The sequence below is a fragment of the Spodoptera frugiperda genome, chromosome 26 (genome assembly GCF_023101765.2).
Source record: "Spodoptera frugiperda isolate SF20-4 chromosome 26, AGI-APGP_CSIRO_Sfru_2.0, whole genome shotgun sequence".
In the NCBI taxonomy this organism is placed as follows: domain Eukaryota; kingdom Metazoa; phylum Arthropoda; class Insecta; order Lepidoptera; family Noctuidae; genus Spodoptera; species Spodoptera frugiperda.
Genome location: NC_064237.1, coordinates 10,553,810 through 10,575,388, shown reverse-complemented (window position 1 = coordinate 10,575,388; position 21,579 = coordinate 10,553,810). Strand labels below are relative to the sequence as shown.

The 21,579-nt window shown below is 34.0% G+C and overlaps 1 protein-coding gene across 2 annotated transcripts in view; it reads right to left on the bottom strand.

The window, feature by feature from the left end:
* LOC118264079 (uncharacterized) overlaps positions 1-21,579 on the bottom strand; it is a 58,314-nt gene that overhangs the window by 30,535 nt on the left and 6,200 nt on the right. For both annotated transcript variants that reach the window (XM_035576432.2, XM_035576431.2), the window contains exon 2: positions 6,806-6,935. In XM_035576432.2, coding sequence (XP_035432325.1) covers positions 6,806-6,935 — 130 coding nt within the window. The remainder of the gene's footprint in view (positions 1-6,805; positions 6,936-21,579) is intronic.

Sequence of the window (21,579 nt, the reverse complement as noted above, 5' to 3'; positions counted from 1 at the left end):
AAAAAAGTAAGCAAATCTACAAATAAATAGGTTATTGAAATCGGCCGTAAATACTTAATTCAAATAATCTTCCTTAGCACCACAATTCGATTTTGAATAAAGAACAACTGTTCTTTTTTACAAAACGTCTAACCTCACTTTTTGTAACGTCTTTTTTAAAGACACCAATGAGGTCAGCTCAATTGCATCCGTCTAGTCCAGGAGCAAAGCAAAAATTAATCTATTCTTAAAAAACAATCTTAAAACTTAATCATTAAGTATCATTTTCAATCACCCAAATAGTTAAATTGGACTGGTTAGACCAGTAACCAGTGATTTCACACGTCAAACTGCACTGTTACCATATTATTCGCTCGCATGACTGTTGCCGATTATAAATAGGTACCTAGTTAGAGTTATACTTGCATTCAGGTCGTTGCTTAACCGACTATTGTCTTGAAACCAGATATTTGAGACAGTAACGCGTTTGGCCAGTTTGTTTCTATGATATATTGACTTCGCTACTTTTGCTTTTTGTCTGTGCTTGAGTCTGTGTTGAAATTGAATTGTTATGTTGGATAATAAAGTTAATTAAGTTAATGTTTTGTTAAGTAATTGTTACTTAAGTGTTATAGATATGGAAATATACTCAATATTATTTATTCATGCCGAAAAATTAGAAATTGGTTTAAAGATGTTCCATAGTAGGCGACACGCGACATTTTTATTTACGATTTAAAACTTCGAAACTAAGGATCTGTCTGCGATCCTGTCTTAATTAATCGAAAACTAAAGAAGACAGGTTATTATATTATAAACCCCATACTTTCAATCTTACTCTCTAAAGGTATCACAAATTCAACAATTTTCCACGTATAAAATTGAATTTTACGCAAATATAAAGTTAACCACTAAAGGTTAACCGCCAACTCTGCCAAGGTTACTAATTGCACGTTCTTACACATAACTTTATGAGTAAATAATTGTACAATGACCAACAACTATGTCTAAGAACAAAACATAAAATCACACATGTATATGTCCTCTAAAATAACAAAATATGAGAAGAAATAATTTTGTAGACGACCTGTAGTTTTTTCAGTACGATTTTGAACTAAGTTTGTTATTAAATAAAGACGCAATTGCTTTAAATTTACATATAATTTACTTATCGCATCCAGTAAATCACTTAAAAGTAATAGAATACAAATTCAATGTCAAATATTTGTATAAACTTTTGCTTTCCTCTGGTTAACAGTTTTATTACCTCTTTACCTAATTAGCTGTTGCTATGTACATGCTTTATACTTTTTAAATGGGTAGAGAAATAGAGAATACATGAGCACACTGAAAATGTCTTTTGTCCACCAAATCTCTTAAAATTTTTGATCATCATTTGTATGGAGAACACAGTGCAGTGCATTATATATTTATATACCTATAGATACATACATAACCCGTGAGGTTATGTCTTGTCTCCCATGGCAGAGATGGAACGCCAATTGCTACGAATCTTACATACCTCTTTCGCTTTATCAACAGTCATCAGTCTTTTCATGCATGCTCGTCGGTTAAAGGAAGACTTTTAAAGTGGCCCTTCTTTAATATATCGCCAATCTGGTTGCTATATGTCCGTCTAGGGTGCTCTCTACTTAGTATCTTTATAGGTATCTATAAAGAAAGTTTATAGGAGCCATGGGAGTGGGTAAATGTCTATAGAGGCTGTTCCATACTCCCAAAAACTTGACCTTGCCTGATATGAAACACTACAAAATATATAAATAGTAAGTACATGTTCCCGTTTCCTATGGTCCATTGTCTTGTAACAAATGGCCAATACCAAATAACATGGTTTGAAGGCATGGAGTCAAGGCCGCGGCCTCCGTGCGTAGGCGGGTTCCGCACCTATTGTTATATCCGATACACTACTATTGACTATTTCACCATTCACCAATATTTGGATTTACTGCTTTGTCATAAGTACTTTGATTCGAGGGAGGCCTATGTTCAGCACTTTTGTGGCTGATAAGTACATATCTTCCCATATCTACCATCTATCAAATAAATGTAAAACAAATAAAAGCAATTTAAGGCACCACGCTCCACCTAGGGCCTGCCGAAGTCTAAAGTTTGTTCAAAACAGTGAAGAATTTAGTTGTGTATCTGTTTCATACTAGGGTTGCCTAGGTAGAAAAGAAATAGCCTAGTCTCAGGACACAATTTCAAATTGTTCCTAAAAGGCTTAACTGTAACGAATCTATTTTAGTTTTTATCTTAAATAACATATTAGATCAACAAAATGTTCTAATATATTTTTTTATTTTACACTTTATGTACAATCATACAAAGGTGGACTGAATATACCTACTTCTTACAAACTAAATGGTTCCTATTCGTGTCAATTCAATAGTTCTTAATAAATAAGACTATTAAAATGTTCATCACCAATCACCAATTAAAAAAGTTATGAATAAGAATCAGAAGAATTCAAAAGACTATTGAATCATAAGACGTTTTGGTTGTCACCAACCTGTAAGTGACACCTAACAGCACAAGTCAGGGGTTAGTTTAGGTGCTTAAGGTATATCTTAGTTTAGGAGTTCCTTAAAATTTTGGAGAGGTTTGTGGCAATGGGCATTTTTAAAACACAAACAATTCCTTTTCATATTACTTTTTACATCTACGAACATCGTCAGCCTATTTAAAATAATGCCAATTATATCTACATACACGTATATATTAGTATCTATCTATCTGTCCTCTATCCTATGTCCTATGTCAGAAGAATGTGTGAATTAGCATTACAATTATCATTCAAGTGCCAAGCGAGCATACGTGATGTTTCTATGAAGCCCAGCCTTGGAACAAACATGTCAATCACGTACTGAACAATATTTTATCTGTTTTTTTAATACTAGTTATTTGTTATCTGTATTAAAATTGGAGATAATAACTAGACGTGAGAGAATTCTTAGTTAAAGGTGTGAAACAATGATAGATTGATTGTCTTGCTTGATTAGATACTGCTGATGCTGCGTTTTAAGCACCATGTGCAAGATTATTACGACCAAATGCGTATGTCACGCATTATGAGTTACATACTCGATAGGTTGTGTAAGTATTGGCTTTTAAAGGTGCCTTTATTCTGTTTTCAAAAGAATTTATTGTAGACTAGCTGGCTCGGCAAACTTCTTACCGCCTCAAACATTATTTTCTCACCTTTTAAACCTTCCCTAAGCTTCCAAAACAAACAAGTTAAGGCAAAATTGGCCAAATTGGTCCAAGATTTCTCGAAATTCTCCTCCTCCTCCTCTCCTCACCTCTAAGGTTCCAATCAATACAAATACACTATATATATATATCTACTGGTAAAACCGATGTACCGAACTATTCAATAAACGAATGAAAATCTTTACTCATCACAACATTCCCACACTTAAATTCCAACATAATTATTTGTAAACAGATCAAAACGAATCAACATCAGTATTCCAATTTCAAATTTCAATTCCAACCAGCCAGTTTTCACTACCACAGATAATTAACGCGAAAGTTAGCAACAATCAGGCAAAGGAACACAGTTTACGGCCAATTAATATGCGACCATAGACTATTAATAAAAAAAAATGATGTATCACGTTTGGCCTAGACCTTAGGACTACAAAAATAGGGGTCTATATAGCCTCGAAGTCTTTATAAAGAATATGGAGGTATGGCTTGAATATATGAAATTTAATTAAGGCCTCCACTTTCGAATGTGGCTGGGTCAACGGAAGCGGCAGTGAAGATCTTGAATTAAAAGGTTCAAGGTGTGACATCGTGGGTGTGGCATTGAGAGACTCTGTATACACGTAGGAGAGAGCTAAATAACCTATTGTTCCCAAAACATGGAATTTCAGATAATGTGCTAGGTATAGACCAGTTTTTCACTGAGAGAATAGGTAAATAGGAGCGCATCTAGTTTTCAGAACGTACTACACCAAAATCAGATATCTTTAATGCATTTTCAGTAAATTTATTTTGTCAAGAGAAATATTATTATTTAATACAACAGTCACAACGGTAGAGAACCAATTAAAGTAACTGACATTACACATAAGTAAAACATAGTTAAACAGGAATTAACAGCATTCATAAGTTCCCCTCGCAGTACTTCAGGCATTTCGACAAAATCTTCTTCCATCCGCGAGATCGTTTGTTGATCAAATACTTAAATATAATTTTCTTAAATGTCCTTTTAATGTTCCACTGATTGAAAAATGATTCCTTTATATGTAGAAATAATTCTCAACATATGGTACTTTACTTACTTCGGACACACTGAGCAGTGAGCAGTCGCTCTTGCAACCAGTCAACCACCACGCCCATAAAACATGTAACTCATAAAACTATACTGTGATGTTATCACTGACATATCAAGTCGTAATATTCGCTTTATATGAGCTATAAAATCATAATTATAATATAAAAAAATGGCAGATCGTAAGCAATCATAATACAACTAGGTAACTGTTACGAACACACAAGGAAACCAACATATTTTGACACGTACATAACATATTATGTTATGTTAAAAATGAGAATACCTCAGTTGACGATATCTATATATTAATACGTGATGCAAAAACTTTATACGCATTTTTACGAAAATTGCGCGGACGTAGGAGCATAAAATTTGGTACACTTATAGTTTATGTGTAGGAGAAGTGCGGAACGCTATTATTTTTCAATAATAATGCTTATAAAGTACATTAAATCAATAAATAAAACATTACACACACATGCATAGTATCTGATCGTATTTGACAAAACGTCAAAATCGATAGACATTGCGATGATATTCTCACGTCTTATATGAATAGAGTTTTATAAAAGAGTTTGTTTGAGTTTGAGTTAAATAAAAATTATCCTTGAACTTATGTTAAGTGGTATTGTAAATTAAATCGTATATGGTCGAATTTCGGCCACTAGGCGACCACTAGTGTTATTAAAAAAGTGATCGTGAAAATTGTTTTCTAAAGTCTTAACAACGAAGTAAGATAAAAGGGATATACCCTTAAAGGATCGAAGTGAGTTTATTAAAATATAACTGACTGCATCGTTGATGCGGGTTCGATTCCCGCACAGAGCAACTCTTTGTGTGATCCACAAATTGTTGTTTAGGGTCTGAGTGTCATGTGCATGTAAACTTGTATGTTCGTAAACGCATTCACGACTCAGGAGAAAATACTAGTGTGGAGCAACGTTTAAAAAAAGTAAAAAATCATCAAGTTAACTCTCAAACGTTTCCAAAGTGAATCTTCAATTTCTAAACACGTTCTAAAACTAGAAAGACAGTCATCTTTAGAGAAAATACCTATGTATGTAATAGTATGTACAGATTCATGACGATATGTAAGTAAAACAGTAAGTAACCCAGATGTTTCAGTTCTTGTTCAGAGCATAATCATTATTGTTCTCAACTCACAGTTACAGCTTTACCGTACGGCTACTGACCAGACAACATTCCACGCAAATATAAACTTTAATTACACAGCCATAAAACCGTCAATTCCGCAACAGTGTCAAGCTGTATGCCCTGGACACACGCAATTTTACACCCTGCTTCACTATTTATAGAATTCAATATCGTTTAGTAAAGATTATGGTTATTAATGCGCCAATACGTAGCTATAAAGTATGAACAAATTAGATAAAACAAAGTAGACCGTTTGAGTGAATTTCTCGGATACTGGTCATCCATAGTAATGAGCTATAAGATATTTAGTTCAACACATGGAAAAACAACAACATAGTTACTAAGATAGCATAGTTATAGCTGTAGCTATTTTTAATTACATTTGATCATTACACTTTAGCACAATCTTTGTGGATCATCTTTCGATTCACGTCAGATGTACGAACGAATTCTAGGAATGTTTGTACAATTCAACATCATTATGGGCTTCTATGAAATAACTGTAACATGTATTTGTAAGACTTGAAACCGCAATTGGCATACTAGTTCAAGAAAACACAATAAACACCCTTTATTGTGTTTTTACTTTAGAAAACTTGAAGATTTACGACTCGAAGGACCAGAAGGACCAAAACCTTAGGACCATGAAATCTAAGTTTCATTGATAAAAACAGATAAATTAATACATTATTTATCGCTTACACAGTTATTCCTATAAATCAATTAACAATTATTTGTTTGCTCATTAATTTTAAGTTTAATCAACGTCCAAGGTTCGAACGATGACTAATACCAATAAATATCGGATTAGGTTTGTGAATGGCGCAAAATGGGCACATGACCAACTCGTTTGTAATTACAAGTATGCAATAACTGAACACATTCTAGATCTACACTCGTATTAGAGATAGCCTTGTCAACAAACAAAAAACTATATTGGTTTAATCTCAAATTGCTTAAGCTTATTACTTTGAACCTGTCTTCAAATACAATAGCTTGAAATACCTTCGTAAAAAGGAACAAGTCAATGTTTAGCAAATCTTTGTAAGCATTACCAATATAGAATTCATCGCAATTTTGTTTGCAAAATCCAATCAAAAAAATCGTTACAGGTCCTAAAACATTTCTATTTCTACATATTTTATAGCTTTTATTCACCTTGAGGTAGACCTAAGAAAATGATCTTATTAAGGTTTGTTATCTTTGTGGCTGGAAAGGACAAGTGAAGTATCCTAAGGCTATCCTTAATCTACGCAATTTTAATTCCTAAAAATGTAAGACTTTTGCGATACTAAACTAGACTAACATACTCGAAGTTGCAAAATCAGCTTTACTAACTTAAGATTAAGGTAAATAATGAATTCTTACCTGAAGGTGGTCGTTCCTTGGGGTAGCAGATACGGAAGAGACCCCGCGTCCTCGTGTAGAAGTAATATTTGTTGTTGAGACTATCCAGGATCGTCTGTGAGTTGCCCGCTGCGTTCTCCGCTGCATAATTCTAGAACAAATACAAAAATAGATATAGCCAACTAAGTATTATTAAACATATCAATTGCTACTATAGGCAACGAAACTTATTACCGAATGTTTTCAATTACTTAGTCTTTTTAAAAACAAAACATAATCGTTGACACAAAGACAATGAAACGGTATTGAATAACATTGGTATCGTTAAGTCAATAAGCTTGATGTATAGTATAATTAAAGTGCGATTTTAAGAGTCCGTCTAACGGCCACAATAGCCCGCAGTCGAGCGGTAGTCGGCCGTAATTATATGAAACTGGTCGTGGACCGCATTCCTCTCGAGGCCTCCAAGGACCGAAGGCCGGAACGGATTGATTGCCTTCAAGGGCATTCGAGGACCTCATTTGGGAAAAGGACACGGTTTAGGAAGAACATTTTTTGGTCCTTTGAATACTTTGGCTTTGGAAGACATTCTTATATGTATAACTATCATATAAAGTATCTATCGAGAATTTTTGTTCTTGCCTTTTATCTGTCTTGTTGTTGTATTATTCTCAGAATTAACAATTAACACATAATTATTTAACCATGTCTATTGTTTTTGTTCTAAGTATTATCCTGTTAATATGATACCTACTGCACTTAGTTATACATGGACTTATAGATATTATACTGCAAATATGTAAGATTTTGTTCACAAACTAAAGGTTGCTATTGTTAAGAAACTAAAGGCCTTTTTCACCAACCACCCTAAACCATCTGTTAACAACACGTTACTTAGTGTGATGTAGCACCTAAACTGACCCCTTACAACTACCTATACTGTTAGGTGTCACTTATAGATTGGTGAAAACCAAAATCTCGTTAAATATGTAACCTTTCTTAGTATAGAGGTTTCTTAAAACTTAGGAGAGGTCATTGAAAACAGGCATATGTTATAAATCACTTTCAAACAAATTCTCAGTAATATCACTATAGCCGCGCCTTTAAATGTACACTGAATGATTTAGCTCATTAGAAAGTAGATGGCAGAACAGAAAGACGCCTTGATGTTACTAACACGGTTAAACTTACATGACAAGTGTTCAGACTTAACAAACGTTTGCTTTTAACTTGGAATTAACATCGGAGATCGTTTATGCTAAACACCTCCGGCGATCTAGTAAATGCTTAGTAATTGCAGAGTCCGCAGCTGTGAAAGTGTCAAGTTAATACACATAAGCCAGTAAAACTTATAGATTACAAGCGTTTACTAAGGCTTTGCTCTTGGCCTTTCGTATATGAGTCATATTTACTACTAAACTGACTAAGAAAGAAACTATGTAGCTTAGTTCAAAAACAGAGGCAATCTTTTCACTAGTAACGTAGCTAGTTCTACGTAGAAGGTGGTGTAGATACTATTCTTAGACCTGAATAGGTACTATTGAAAAAAGGTAGGTACCTAAAGGACCAAGCGGAATCAACAGAAACTAAACATCAAACATTGAAGTGAATGGTTGAAAAATAGTCTTTGTAACAATAGCTATTGTAAAGAAAGGCATTGTGCCCAGTTATCAATTAAGACAAGCTTCACATAATGTTATCAGTCATAGTACAGAACCTTCCAAACAGCTTTGTCATCGACATTCTAGTTATAAAGCGGATGCCAGCCGTGAGAAACGCGGATCAAAAGGTATTACAAATCCCATCCTTATTCTGAGTATGAAACATGACTGGAATCTATTATTTTTATTGGACTTCTATTAAGTTTAGTAGTCATATTATTTTGAAATTGATAGCAAATGGTGTTTTATGTGTAAGACGTATGCATGTTTAAAGGGTCATCTATAGAGTCAGTTCTAATCAAGAAAATAATAAATTAAATTATGAATAGCGACATAGCGTACAAAATAATTATGTACTAGTTAAGTTAGGATACTCATAATCATTCGTTAAACTCATTAAATGTGACATAATAATATTACCTACCAAAAACATAGCTGTATAGTTCTATAATACAGTTAAATAGTATAAAAAAAATAAGAATGAGTGGGTTTTTTCATAAGTTTCGGTGAGTTTCGTAGTTCCTCTGACACTGATAGCTGTCCGGTTTTCAAGTAAACCGGATTGCGCTGTTAGTCGAGAAACAAGTGACTCATTTGATATTTAAAGGAAAAAAAATCGATGCTGTCACCTTAATAAAAATAATATTATTGTGTCTTTCTTTTTTTATTGAGCTCAGGTGTGGCGTCTCTGAGATAACCTCTCAACAGAGGTCATTGCGTTTCTAAGCTATTCTAAAAGGACCAGTATCACAAAATCTGGTCCTTTGTCCTCCTTTCTCTTAAATTGTATGCTATTAAACAAACAAAATATATACCAATTACATAGAATCAAAAATATCTTTAATATTTTCTAAGTAATTAAAAACACACAACAAAAACCTAACATTAAAGTTACAGCTACTAAAGCCTATAACTACTAAAGTATAATACAAGCTATAATAGCTATCACGACTTTCTTTATAAAATCATGAGACAATGAAGTGTAGAAAAACATGAACAATGATAGCCCATCAGATGGTGCATTCCATCAAACCGGTTGTAATGACTTCCCGGTGGAAGAGACGAGAGGAAAGAGGCGCCGACGTCACCATTCTTGAGAAAAACGTCAATGATACATTGACATTGTACTGACAATCGTTATTGTGTTTATGAGAACTGTTAAGTGATTCTATTGCATTTTTATTTATTTAAACTTTAGTTGTATTTGAAGTTGAACGTCATTTTGTATGTTTGGTGGATAGAAGGACCAACTAGATTGTGTTAATGTTTAGTTGTTCATATGCTAAGTATAGGGCGCCCTCTAGCCGTATAGTAACGATAGCCTTAAGGTGGCTGTTAGTAGTTGGATGCGTAGAGGTAAAAATCGAGCTCTGTGGCGTGCCATTAGAGAGGCTTATGTCCAGCTGTGGACGAAAACAGGCCGATGGTGGTGCTCATATACCCAATTTATCAGATTCAAAAACTCTTGAATAAATATTTTCGTAACTCACAAAACATGTTTTAAAATAAAACATCCATTATACCTATTTATATACATGTAAAGCTTTGAATTTAGTTTTAGTGTTATCTCAGTTTTTAGTAAGATATTTTTGGTATTTCCAACGGACTGAATTAATTAGTTTATCAACATTTAGGTAAAGCAATTAGTGGTTTTTTCTGTAATTTACTGATGACTTGATGGGCGTCGTGATTCAACAATTAAGCCCAAATCTTAATATTTGCATGACCAACAAAATCTAAATCAAATAGATTTTCTTGTCCAACCAGACGTGAAAGTTAGTTGTTTGTATGTCTTATTAACTGATCGTATGTCATGTATATTGGACATAGCTGCTGGTCACGTCTAGATGATTCGGTTCTTAGGTATACAGATACCAGAAAAACATACGTAAACTGTAGTAACATACTCGTATAGGAAACGTCTACATAATACCAAGGCTTCCATAGGATTAATTTTGATAGTTAGACAAATATATTAAAGGCCAGTCTACTTAACTTGTCAATGTTTGACATTCCATACAAAAAATGTGTCAAAATTCCACCTTAAACTACTGCTACAGACAAATATAAATAAAGGTTGTTAAAACTAGCCGTAAAACAGCTATTGCTTAAGTTGCTATCTAGAACATTGGCATATGAATTTAAATATTTTATCAATGAGAATTCAAATGATATTGAGCATAAACTCAAATATACATAAAAGGCAACTCGTTTTGTATCAATCGCCGAATTTAGTACACTGGTATTTTAATTATACTACCAATTTCAAACTGGGTTAAACTGGGTGAATCCAGTTTTCTAAGTTTGTGTTAACGAAATACATATTTGATTATGAGTATAACTGAGACTGAGAAACACAGTTTTTTATAGTAAATTAACTCTATGATATTAACAAGACGTCTTTTTTTGGCGTATACCGATGATAACCATAAATGCACACATATGCAAAGTCAAAGTCAAAGCATTTATTTCAACTGAGTGTTAATTAGGCACTTTTGAAACGTCAAATTGAATTGACCGACAATTTGTATGTCAGTGAAGCTAGGTGCTCACTCCAAAGTGTGGCTTCGAATGGAGAAGAACGAGCAAGGAACTCCATCGTTACTCTTTTCAAAATATCATCTCACTGATACATTATTTGATCTTTTACCCATAAAAGATCAATATCTTTATTGAGAAATGATAAACAAAACACCCAAAATGTAGATTCTGTAAGAAAAGCGGTTGCTTTCCTTACAGAACGTCGTTTCGTTCGTTTAATTTCTATAAAATAAGTTATTTATCAAGATGTTATTATCGGTCTAATACCGACCCACTTCGTGTAATGAGAGATCATTAGGTTTTTGCTACAATACTAGCCTGAAGATCATCAGAGCGATCAATCGACGGAGCGAAACGTTTCTTCAACTCGACTCGAGTTCATCGATCGATGTTTTTATCGAGTCAACTAAGCTATCCGATTACGATTATCGATGGGAAAGTGCTATGAAAGTTTATATTTTATTACAGTGTCAATCTTGGGTATGGCGGGAGAAACTTGATGTGTGTGTGTAATATATCCTGTGGTATTTATTTTAAACGGTGTGTGGGTAATAGCTTTATAAGGTACTATAGCTTCTGCCAGTGGCTTTATCTTCGGTCCCGTGGGATAAAAAGTATTTTATATGTTATTTCAGAACATAATCTACCTCTAATCTTCATTTCATCCCGATTCTTTCAGCCATTTTGAAGTGATTGAGTAACAAACATACATATTCGCATGTATAATATGGGTAAGATAGCTGTTTGCGATATTTCTTGAGAAGTCTATACATATTAAAATATTAAATGATATATTTAAAGGTTTGTGAAGATTTATAGACAATTGGACAAGAAAAAAATAAATATTTTATAAAACCTTACTATTATTATTTACCATTTGTGTCAATGTATCAATGAACCATTGCAGAATTATTTACTTTGGGAAAATATTAATAAAATAAAACTAAAATAAATTTTATATCGTCCCACGATAATTGATTTATAGTCAGTAAAAGTCTAACATACATACATACATTACCAAATCACACAGATTAATTTAATTTAACAAATCAAACGTTTAAAATTTATTACCACATACAGACACATGCATAATAAAATAACGTCATAAATTATAACAAAAGTGCAACGAAACCGCAGATTGCATTAAACAATTTAACCTAATAAAGCAATCTGGTATTAATGTCAATTATGTCACTATATAATTACTCTACGGCATAATTGCAATGTTTGTACGAAACTTTCACGTTACATAACAATATGGTAATCCGTCAATTGGACTACAATTCACATTTTACTGAAATACTTACAATACTACTTATTCCGGTTTCAACGTAATCGAGAATGCAAGTACACTGCAGTAAATATTTCTATCACTATACAAAGTGAGTCTTATCAGCAAGTATTAGCCAATAGGCACGTAGCAAACGCTTCGATTGTCACCTAAATTGTTTTGTATTGTTTTACATTAAACCACAGAGACGCAAGCACATACAAAGGGCATAGGTTTTCCTGATTTTTGTTTAATTCTTTATTATTATGGAATTATGACTAATGACTAACTTATAAAGGATAAGAAACAGGGTTTTACATTATTAGTGAAACGGTTTATTCCCGCATTGCAAGTAAGTTTTGTAAATGTAACACTGTTTTTCTGATCAACGAATGGTAAAACCTATTAAGGATCGAGTTTCCGTGGGATAAAAAGTATCCTACCACTCAAGTCAGCTGTCCTGTCTATATACCAAATTTCATCAAAATTCGTTCAGAATTTTCAGTCTGATGAGTTCCTATTTCATAATATCGTATATGATAATTATTATAGCTATGTAATTTAGGTATACGTGAACATGTCAAAAATAAAGGGCTCTCAAGAATAGAACAGCACCTGTCACAACAACATCGCGTGACAACACGATACGCAAGTAAGACCTTTCCGATTCCAGTCCTAATCGATTTTACTCAAATCGATTCTTACAGACCCTCACGCAATCGTTAACTAACTTAACTTTAAGACATTCTTTAAATCACTTAAGTTTACGCAACACGTGATTCAATCGATACCTATGATTGAACAATTTAATATCGATGATCGATCGCTTGACTCACGGATGACACTCGACCCAGTCCGTCTCGATATTATTGAATGATTACAGCTATTACATTATCATTTATCGTAGCTGCTTGTCATTTCAAATTGGCAGTTATTTTACTTTTAATTTTATGATTAAAAGTTATGATAAACATAATGTAAAATGACTTGACGAGCTATTATCAAAATCATTTGGGAAAGTCTACTTTAAGTAGACTAGTGATTACACATCTTACCTACTATATCCTTACTTAGTAGGATTACTTACTAACAAGGAAATTGAATTAAAACTACATGGGAAAGAAGACTTAGTAAAGTATAGTAAATTTATAAAATAGGAACCTATGCCCACTAGTCATGTATAAGATGGAATTCATATTTCTCCCTTCCGAATCATGTCGAATGTACAACCATATTAAGTAAAACTGCTTCTTTTAAGACTAATTTATTAGCAAAGTGCCACTACCTGTCGCCTTATAACTTATGAAGAGCCGACCATTGACTGACCGGTGTGCACCACACGCGGTCAATACGGTCACTTTCGCCACATCTCAGCCACACTCAGTCATAATTATACGTGAGCATTGTCTACCGACTTTCGCCCAAGCAGTTCTGCCGTTTGGACTCCAAACTAATCATTAATCTACTGTATAGTTACAGAGTTTATTACTACGTATGAAGTTAATGCGCCACAGAGACATTATGCTGTAAAATATGATGTTTAGCTTTTATTTTGTTTCGCGCTGTTTTAAGACTAAGGCGTCAAGAAAAATAAAACATGCTGCTATCTATCTAAGTATTGTCATTTCATAACAACTTGACTTTCTTTAATAAATCATTTTGGTTGATTGCAAAAATGCGATTAGGCATTTGAGCAATAATACGAGTGCTCGTTGAAATCTTTTGTATGGCGGAACAGTGGCCGCGAAAACTTTCGAACATTTCGCCCTCATAATTCTCAATTAATATTAGGTACAGACCTACGATTAATATCGCAAAAGGTTGGCTAGTTTCGAATGCTAATGTATACAGTTTCGCTTGGCGAGGCGCGCAAACGAATGCTCACGTCGCGCATACGTCAATGTATGATCGGGCACGTTCGGAATGTGGTACAAATGGAGCCACGTACGATGATTTCACATAAAAAACCGGTCAACAGTACCACACTGCGCTGCTAGAGATTCCACCGCTAGCGCTGTGGATGTGGGCTTCCTCTTTTGAACGTTTACTCTAATGAATATTGGAAACCGGATGGAGACGCGTTGGAATAGAAATGAAACCCTGAGCAGTTTTTAATGGATCCGTCTTGAGCTTTGATGTTTTGCATCAGACGACTTATTGCTTCTAATGTAATGTTAACTTTGTTTCAATAAACTATTGGTATTGATATAGATGCTTATTAAGATGGTTTATCAATGGTAATGGACAACAACACTGGTTTAGTTTAAGGAATTACAAACAAAGGCAGAATAGAATACATACACAAACATGCGCAAAAAATCGAATTTACGGAACATTATGAAATGAAATAAGAACTTTTATCTCGTTTAACTACCCCAAAAAAACATAAAAAAGGTCATGATCCCATTTCATTTCCCCCTTAAAAAAGTCACCGTCCTAACTCTCAATATACAGGGTCATTTCACAACTAAACCAAACAAAAGGACTATCAAGTTAATTCTCAATGTCGTGCATTGTATATGAGACCGGTGCACGATGCGCCTGCGTCGCTCAGCTGTACACAGTGGACGTTTTTGCGCAGGAGTGGACGCGGGCACGGGTCATGTACTCGAGTGAGCCCGTTCACCTTGCAATGCCGAGCACTCCAGACATAAGTATAACTGATGTGAAGCGTGTGTGCTCCCGTAATGAAGCTGCGCCTGCGACGTTTTTGAAATCTGGACCGTTTCAATAGTTTTTGTATAGTTAAGGCTTATTACAATGAAATTGCGTTGTGCTTATGATAAATACTGCTTCTAAATTTTCATATTATTTTTTGTTTTGTACGACGTAATATATAGAGAAAAAAATACAGATAAATGCGCAGAAAAACAGGCAAATAAGTGGTCAAAATTCCTAAATTGCACTATTAAATTACCTAAACACTAAGATATTCTCACGTAGCATCCGAACGGTAATAACAAACTTAATTCTGAACCGAGCAGATGGTACAGCAAATAAACTTGCCAGCCTTGAAAATACAACATTATTATACTATACAATAGTACCTCTTTATACAATGTAAGATTTTTTACCAACCTGTTTACCACTGGTACTCTGTACACAAATGCCAACTTTAAAAATAATGTTCGATTCTATATTTAAATTTGAATTTATCATAATAACAACAAGATTAAAATATATATAGCGTAGCGACATGCTCGTAGTTCTGCGTTGTAGTTTCTATCTATATTTGCAGTGTTTTTTTAATCGTCTTTCGGTTTACGTCGCTAGGAACAGGTACAATATTTCAGGTTTAAGTCAAATCGATAATTGGTCTCCACTTTAAAATTAGTAATGTGACAAATAAGCGTCACATCGTATGACTTAATCAACTTAAGTTGGTGTACACGCGAAATTAAATGTCTTATTGAGGACTCAATTTATAACCAACTGGCATTCCGCCCACGGCTTCGCACGCGTTTTTGAAGGGGTTTCTAAAACAAAATAATGCATTTTTTTTTGTTAGTCACAAAAAGTCTACAATACAATTTTATGCATTCTATCTTGAGAATTGCGGAATGTCCCATTCAAACTTCTACCCTCCATCTTAAGAAAGTGGGGTCATATCACTCTTCAGCCCCCAATTAACTTTACACAAAAAAACATGTCATAAATTGGTTCCGTAGCAACGTGAAGAAAGGACAAACAAATACAATTTCCTATTTATAATATGGATTTAATATACTAATAGAAATATGGATTTTAAATACTAATGTAGATAAAACCCAAAATACGATAACATACTCATAGCTCTTAGTTAATATCCCGAAAAATTAAACTAAACGCAATTTGTCTCTTTTAAATTTAGGCAAAAACGAGTACCACCTACAACGTAGTACCCATCTTTACAACTTCTTTGATGGGTAACCGACCAACAAAAGGTTCTTTATTATCTCATCTTTTGAAAACTATTGAACCTTTTTTTACATCTGTTATTATCCAACCGTCATTCAGAGATGCAATAATAGTACCTAATAGTAGTTTTCGTATTCACCAGACTTGAAAATAAGTATGACGGCGATAGTTTCGATTTCGGTTACGTCTTCATTCATTTAATGAGTTTCGGTAAGTCCAATCACAAAAGTTAGTCTTCACAAAATTTTCTCTATGATCTGGAGGAGAATTAGAATTAACGACGAAGATATAGTGACCTTTTTAAAGTTCAAGCTTTTGTCAGACTTTTACTACATTATTTTATTAAAGGATCAATTATGAACATCTCAATTATGATGATCTCAAGTATTAGATATTTTGGAAGAATGTAGCGATTACAAAACCTATTATAATATTTTCAACTGTACCAAGAGTAACCCTATCTACGTTTCGATCGACGATCAACATTTTAGAATCTAAACTTTGGAACGAGCAAATAGCTTCACGAGAGGACTGATCGACAGACTGACATTTTTATTTTGGTTTGATGGTCTAATTGAAATAAATAATTTTGATTTCGACTTTTAAATGACTAATCGATTAGATGACTGATGACTTGAATAAAGATGAATGAATTTACTTTAATAAAATGTTTCAGAGAAAAAGTAGTAGTAGTACAGAAGCTGAGCTAGAATTTAATTGAATTTCAATTTAATTCACGGCCTTTAATACTCAATAAAACATGGCAACTGCGGTAAATAGTTTTTCAAAAACATTATTGTTGGTAAATTAATTGTTATTCTTATTGCACAGCGACGTAGTATCCGCTTTCTGCACTCAGGGTCACACGTTCGATGTCACGTCGAAAATTCGTCTGACCTACAGATTTGGTAGTCCTAAGTATCGACAGAACGTGGTGATTAATGCTCAAACCTTCTCCATGCGAGAAAATGTCTTTAGTCAGCAGTGGCCACTTATAGGCTGTTGAAGTGTGTGATGTGATATTTACCAACAAGTAATTTCATATGTACAAGTGTCCTGTATACTGGTAGGTAGCTAGGTTTTTTTTTTTTGAGCGGTGGAAAAACATGCAATGATTTCTTTCGCCCTGAGCGAGGCGAGAGGAAGTATCAGACTCTTTCTGACTAAAAACCACCCCGTTTCTACTCCTGTTTTTCGAGCCGATGAACACGCTAGGTAGTCCGTAGCTCCGCATATGTAACTATGTATAAGAACATGATTAAGTTTATAAAGTTTTAATAATAATGGAATATTTAGTATCCAAGTAATGCTAGTTAGAGGCATCTCGTTACAAAAATAGTGCAGCACCTGTTTGGTATCGCGTGTCATAGATATCGTAGACTGCTGAACGTTGTATTGTAATAAGAAACTGAAAGACATTGCATCGTAATCATAACAAATACATCGTCACGCCTTTTATACCCGAAGGGAGCACGGTGCACATTATGGCACTTAATGCCACTGTACAATGAGTACACCCACTTTTCACCATTAAATTTGTGTTATTATAAGTCCCATGTAATAGGAGGTGAGTCTATTTCGTTTACATACTAGGCACAATTCCAAACTCCGTGCTACAACTGAGAAATTTCTGAATAACCGAAAAAGCACAATAATACTTTTCCCGACCCGGAAATCTAACCCGATACCCCTTGCTCAGCAGTCGCACTCGTAACAACTCGACTAACGAGGCAATCATAACAAATACAGTTTCTAAAAGCACTAAAGTATATTATTTATATGTATCGCCTCACCAATAAATCCTTTGCTAATTATGACACCCAAACAAAAACACCAGAATATAATTTACAAAAATTAAAGCGAAATTATTCAAAAATTACAATTTAGTAAACGGCTTGCGCACGCACCTTAAACAAGAAATGAAGTAATGTCACAATTGAAATTGATCTCGTTAGTTGCGTGTGCGCATCGATCAGCGTCAACACGAAGTTTCACTGTGCCGAGGTGGATGTACTGGACACGCAATGTATACCAGATACTAAATACTAGGTTTCTCACGATCCTATCCTGTTCCTAGAAAGCTAATCAAATTAGTATTGAAATATATGTAAGTATCTATTTTATAGCTTTTCCCACAAACCTCAATTTTATATAGATATAAAACTTCGAGTCGATGTTTTGAATTTACTTATGTCAGGTTTATTTTATTCGTCCATTAAATACGTATTTTATAATGTCTTCCCTTATCCCTTAAGACTTAAAATCAAGACTTTTTTTAATGGAATAAGGGCCAAACGAGCACACGGATCACCTGATGGTAAGTGAAACGTTCAAATGAACACGAAATTATTTCAAATTATACGACTTTTTAGTTTTACTCATCATTTGAGTACTGAGTACGTTGTCTATTGAACATCTATTCGTATAAAATTAACCACTATTATATTAATTTTATCATAGGTTTTCATAGAATATTTATTAAAACACCTGAACCTTACTAGCTACATGAACTAAACCAGTTATAACCAGAGTATTCTGGTTTATAAATAACTCGAAAACATGGAAACTTGACGAGGCTTGTTTACTAGTAAAATAACCCGATATCGATAACTAGAAAAATTGGTTCCTACGATTCACATTTATTTAATAGATTTTTAACCTTATATCCTTTAATAATAAAGTCGCATATCTGTCGATGTCAGTTAGGTCCTAGTGATCAATGTCTGTCGTTACCAATGTCAACTTAAATGGTCTATGCAGTAATTATTTGTACCACAAGATTACGTTTATAATGGAAACCACATAACATCAACGTCTGACAATAAAAGGTAAAATGGGGTGAATAGAATTCAAGGAATAAATAGGTGAAGAAATGTTGGGAAAATGTTCTAACATCTATTCACCATTTGAATTCTATTCACCCAGTTTTACAGTATTTTACTTCTACCTAAACCTGTCTTAATAACCTCTTTAATCACTTAATTGACATGACAGTTAAAATTAATAACAATTTCAATTCAAATTCTTTGAAACGGTTGTTAATTTCAATCGTAAATACTGCTATTCATAGTCAGACCAACATTTTTTATTAAATACTTATTCATATAATGAGTAAGTAGAGCAAATAGCCAGATCACCGAGTAATAGACACAGTTACCTCAACTAACTAAATCGTGGTAAATCAGGTAAGACGCGGGGTCGCACTAGTTCAATAATCAAGTTAACCGATCCTAAAGTGGAGCGAGAAATGAGATCTAATTGCAATATTGTTGACCTTACTATTATACGCTCTTTATATATCGAATCTTCTAAATATAAAATTACTTCATTGAAAAATTTGGGATGCCTACAAGTGGCTGATACATAAAATGCGAATTTCAAATGATGCAAATTATTGTTTGTAGATACAGAATGCGCTGTTATCATATTTCGAAATTACACTATCGTTATTTCTTCTCCTCTAAAAATATCTTCTGATTTATTTCGTTGCGAGATCCAAGACAGTCATTCATGTCTCTGGGACGCGCCGGACTTCAGTGTTCTAGTGTTTTTGTGGTATCTACTGTAGATCCTGGCTTACAGGAATTGCAGCAGTTTTGGGAGGTTGCGGCGAGTTTGTCACAATTCGAAACCTCACTAAAAGATTGCTTAATCTACGCATCAAACCAATACCTTGTGCTGTCACTATATTAATAAATCAGATAACCAAATGACAGAACCAAATCCCAAATGACCATTCACCAACCAATGCATTGCAAGTTTTGCAAACCACCAAACAATCAAGGAAGAATAATGTTAATTAACCTTAATTAACTAAACCCCAAGAAGGGACAAAGCACAACCATCCAGCATTAACAGTTAGACAATAAAACTCATTAATTAGAAACTCCTTTAAAGCATAGACAAGTTTCTTGAGACCTAAAAGGTACACAAGCCACAGATAACAAAACCGCGTTCATTACATAAGGCATAATTGCTGTAGTACCTTCGACCTCAAATTAGAACACGGTGCCATACATTATGACACTAATTAAACAAAAAAATGTCTTTTTAATGTGTCTTGCAAAATCAATGAACCAACTGTAATGACACAATGGCATAACAATAATGAGAGTATGCTGTGCGAAACTGCACAGTTTGGCAACAAACCGTCGCGTCGTCATCTCGCTTGCATTTCATTAAAATATTTTGTTTGGTGTTATGAGAATGATGTATGCTCAACGTTTTAAACAAGAAAAAAATCATTGTATGTATCAATTGATTCATTCATTTCAAGTTCGATTATGAAAATATTGCATTGTATTAAAAAAACAGATCATCAAAAAAAGTACTAACTAGTTATGACAATTTTGATCAAATTAGGCATTTACAATGCCTACAATCTGAATGTATTACCGCAACTTCCTATTAACCTACTTTATTCACATTAAAATGTCGATAAATGAAAATTAGGCAGTTTTAATGACAACTTACGACAAACATATGCTAACATTGGCCATTTGGTCTCGTCTCAAGATCAGTGAAAGGCCGGAAAACCATGGAAAGAATTGTGAAAGGCAACTCTATAACGATCTGAGAACCAGATGAATTATTTACACTTTCCAACACTTTATATTTACTTGTTTATCCTATAACAATCAATTTATATCGGTTATGTCATGTTTCAAAAAAGAAGGCCACACAAATATGTCGCTATGCGTAAATCGCGGCATTTTTTTCTTTAAGTAAGTGGCACTGTTGTTCTCTATACAGCCTTACGAGTTACGTTCACATGGCCCTTTACTGTATATACGTAATATACCAGGTAATCAAGTGACATAATGAACAAATTAACTCAATCCGGTTAATTAAGTATAACAAATATTTTTAAACTCTTCTGGTTTGCAACAGGTAATGTTTTTGTTTTACATAACGAGGCCAATTCGATTTATGTTAAATGTTCTCAAGCGTTCACATGTTGACTTTATAACAGTTTTGTTCATTTATTCACGCAATAAATGAGTTTTAGAAAAAATCTATTGAATACTCATTAGTATTCATTACGATCTGGTAGCATGACTGCTGCTGCTGTTTCCAGAGGATGTACTAAGTGAAACTACGGGAAATAACCCAACCTTTTAAGTTTAGAAAACCGTTGTTTTTTGGAGGTGTTTGATAGGATGATTAATAATGATATAGGTACTCTATGTGCTGCGGGCTGCCTAGCAGGTTACAAGGGCTCCAACTCGCTAAGCAGAAGTAGGAACAGGGTGGTTTTTAGTCAGTAGGAGTCTGACTGTCTCTCATCTCGGTCAAGATGAGAGAAGTCATTGGATGATTTCCCCCTACTTTTTGTTATTTTCATTAGCTATTTTTATCCATGGTTTGAAATCTAGTCATGGAGTATGGAGCTACGATTACCTCCACCGTGATTAAACCGTCTATTA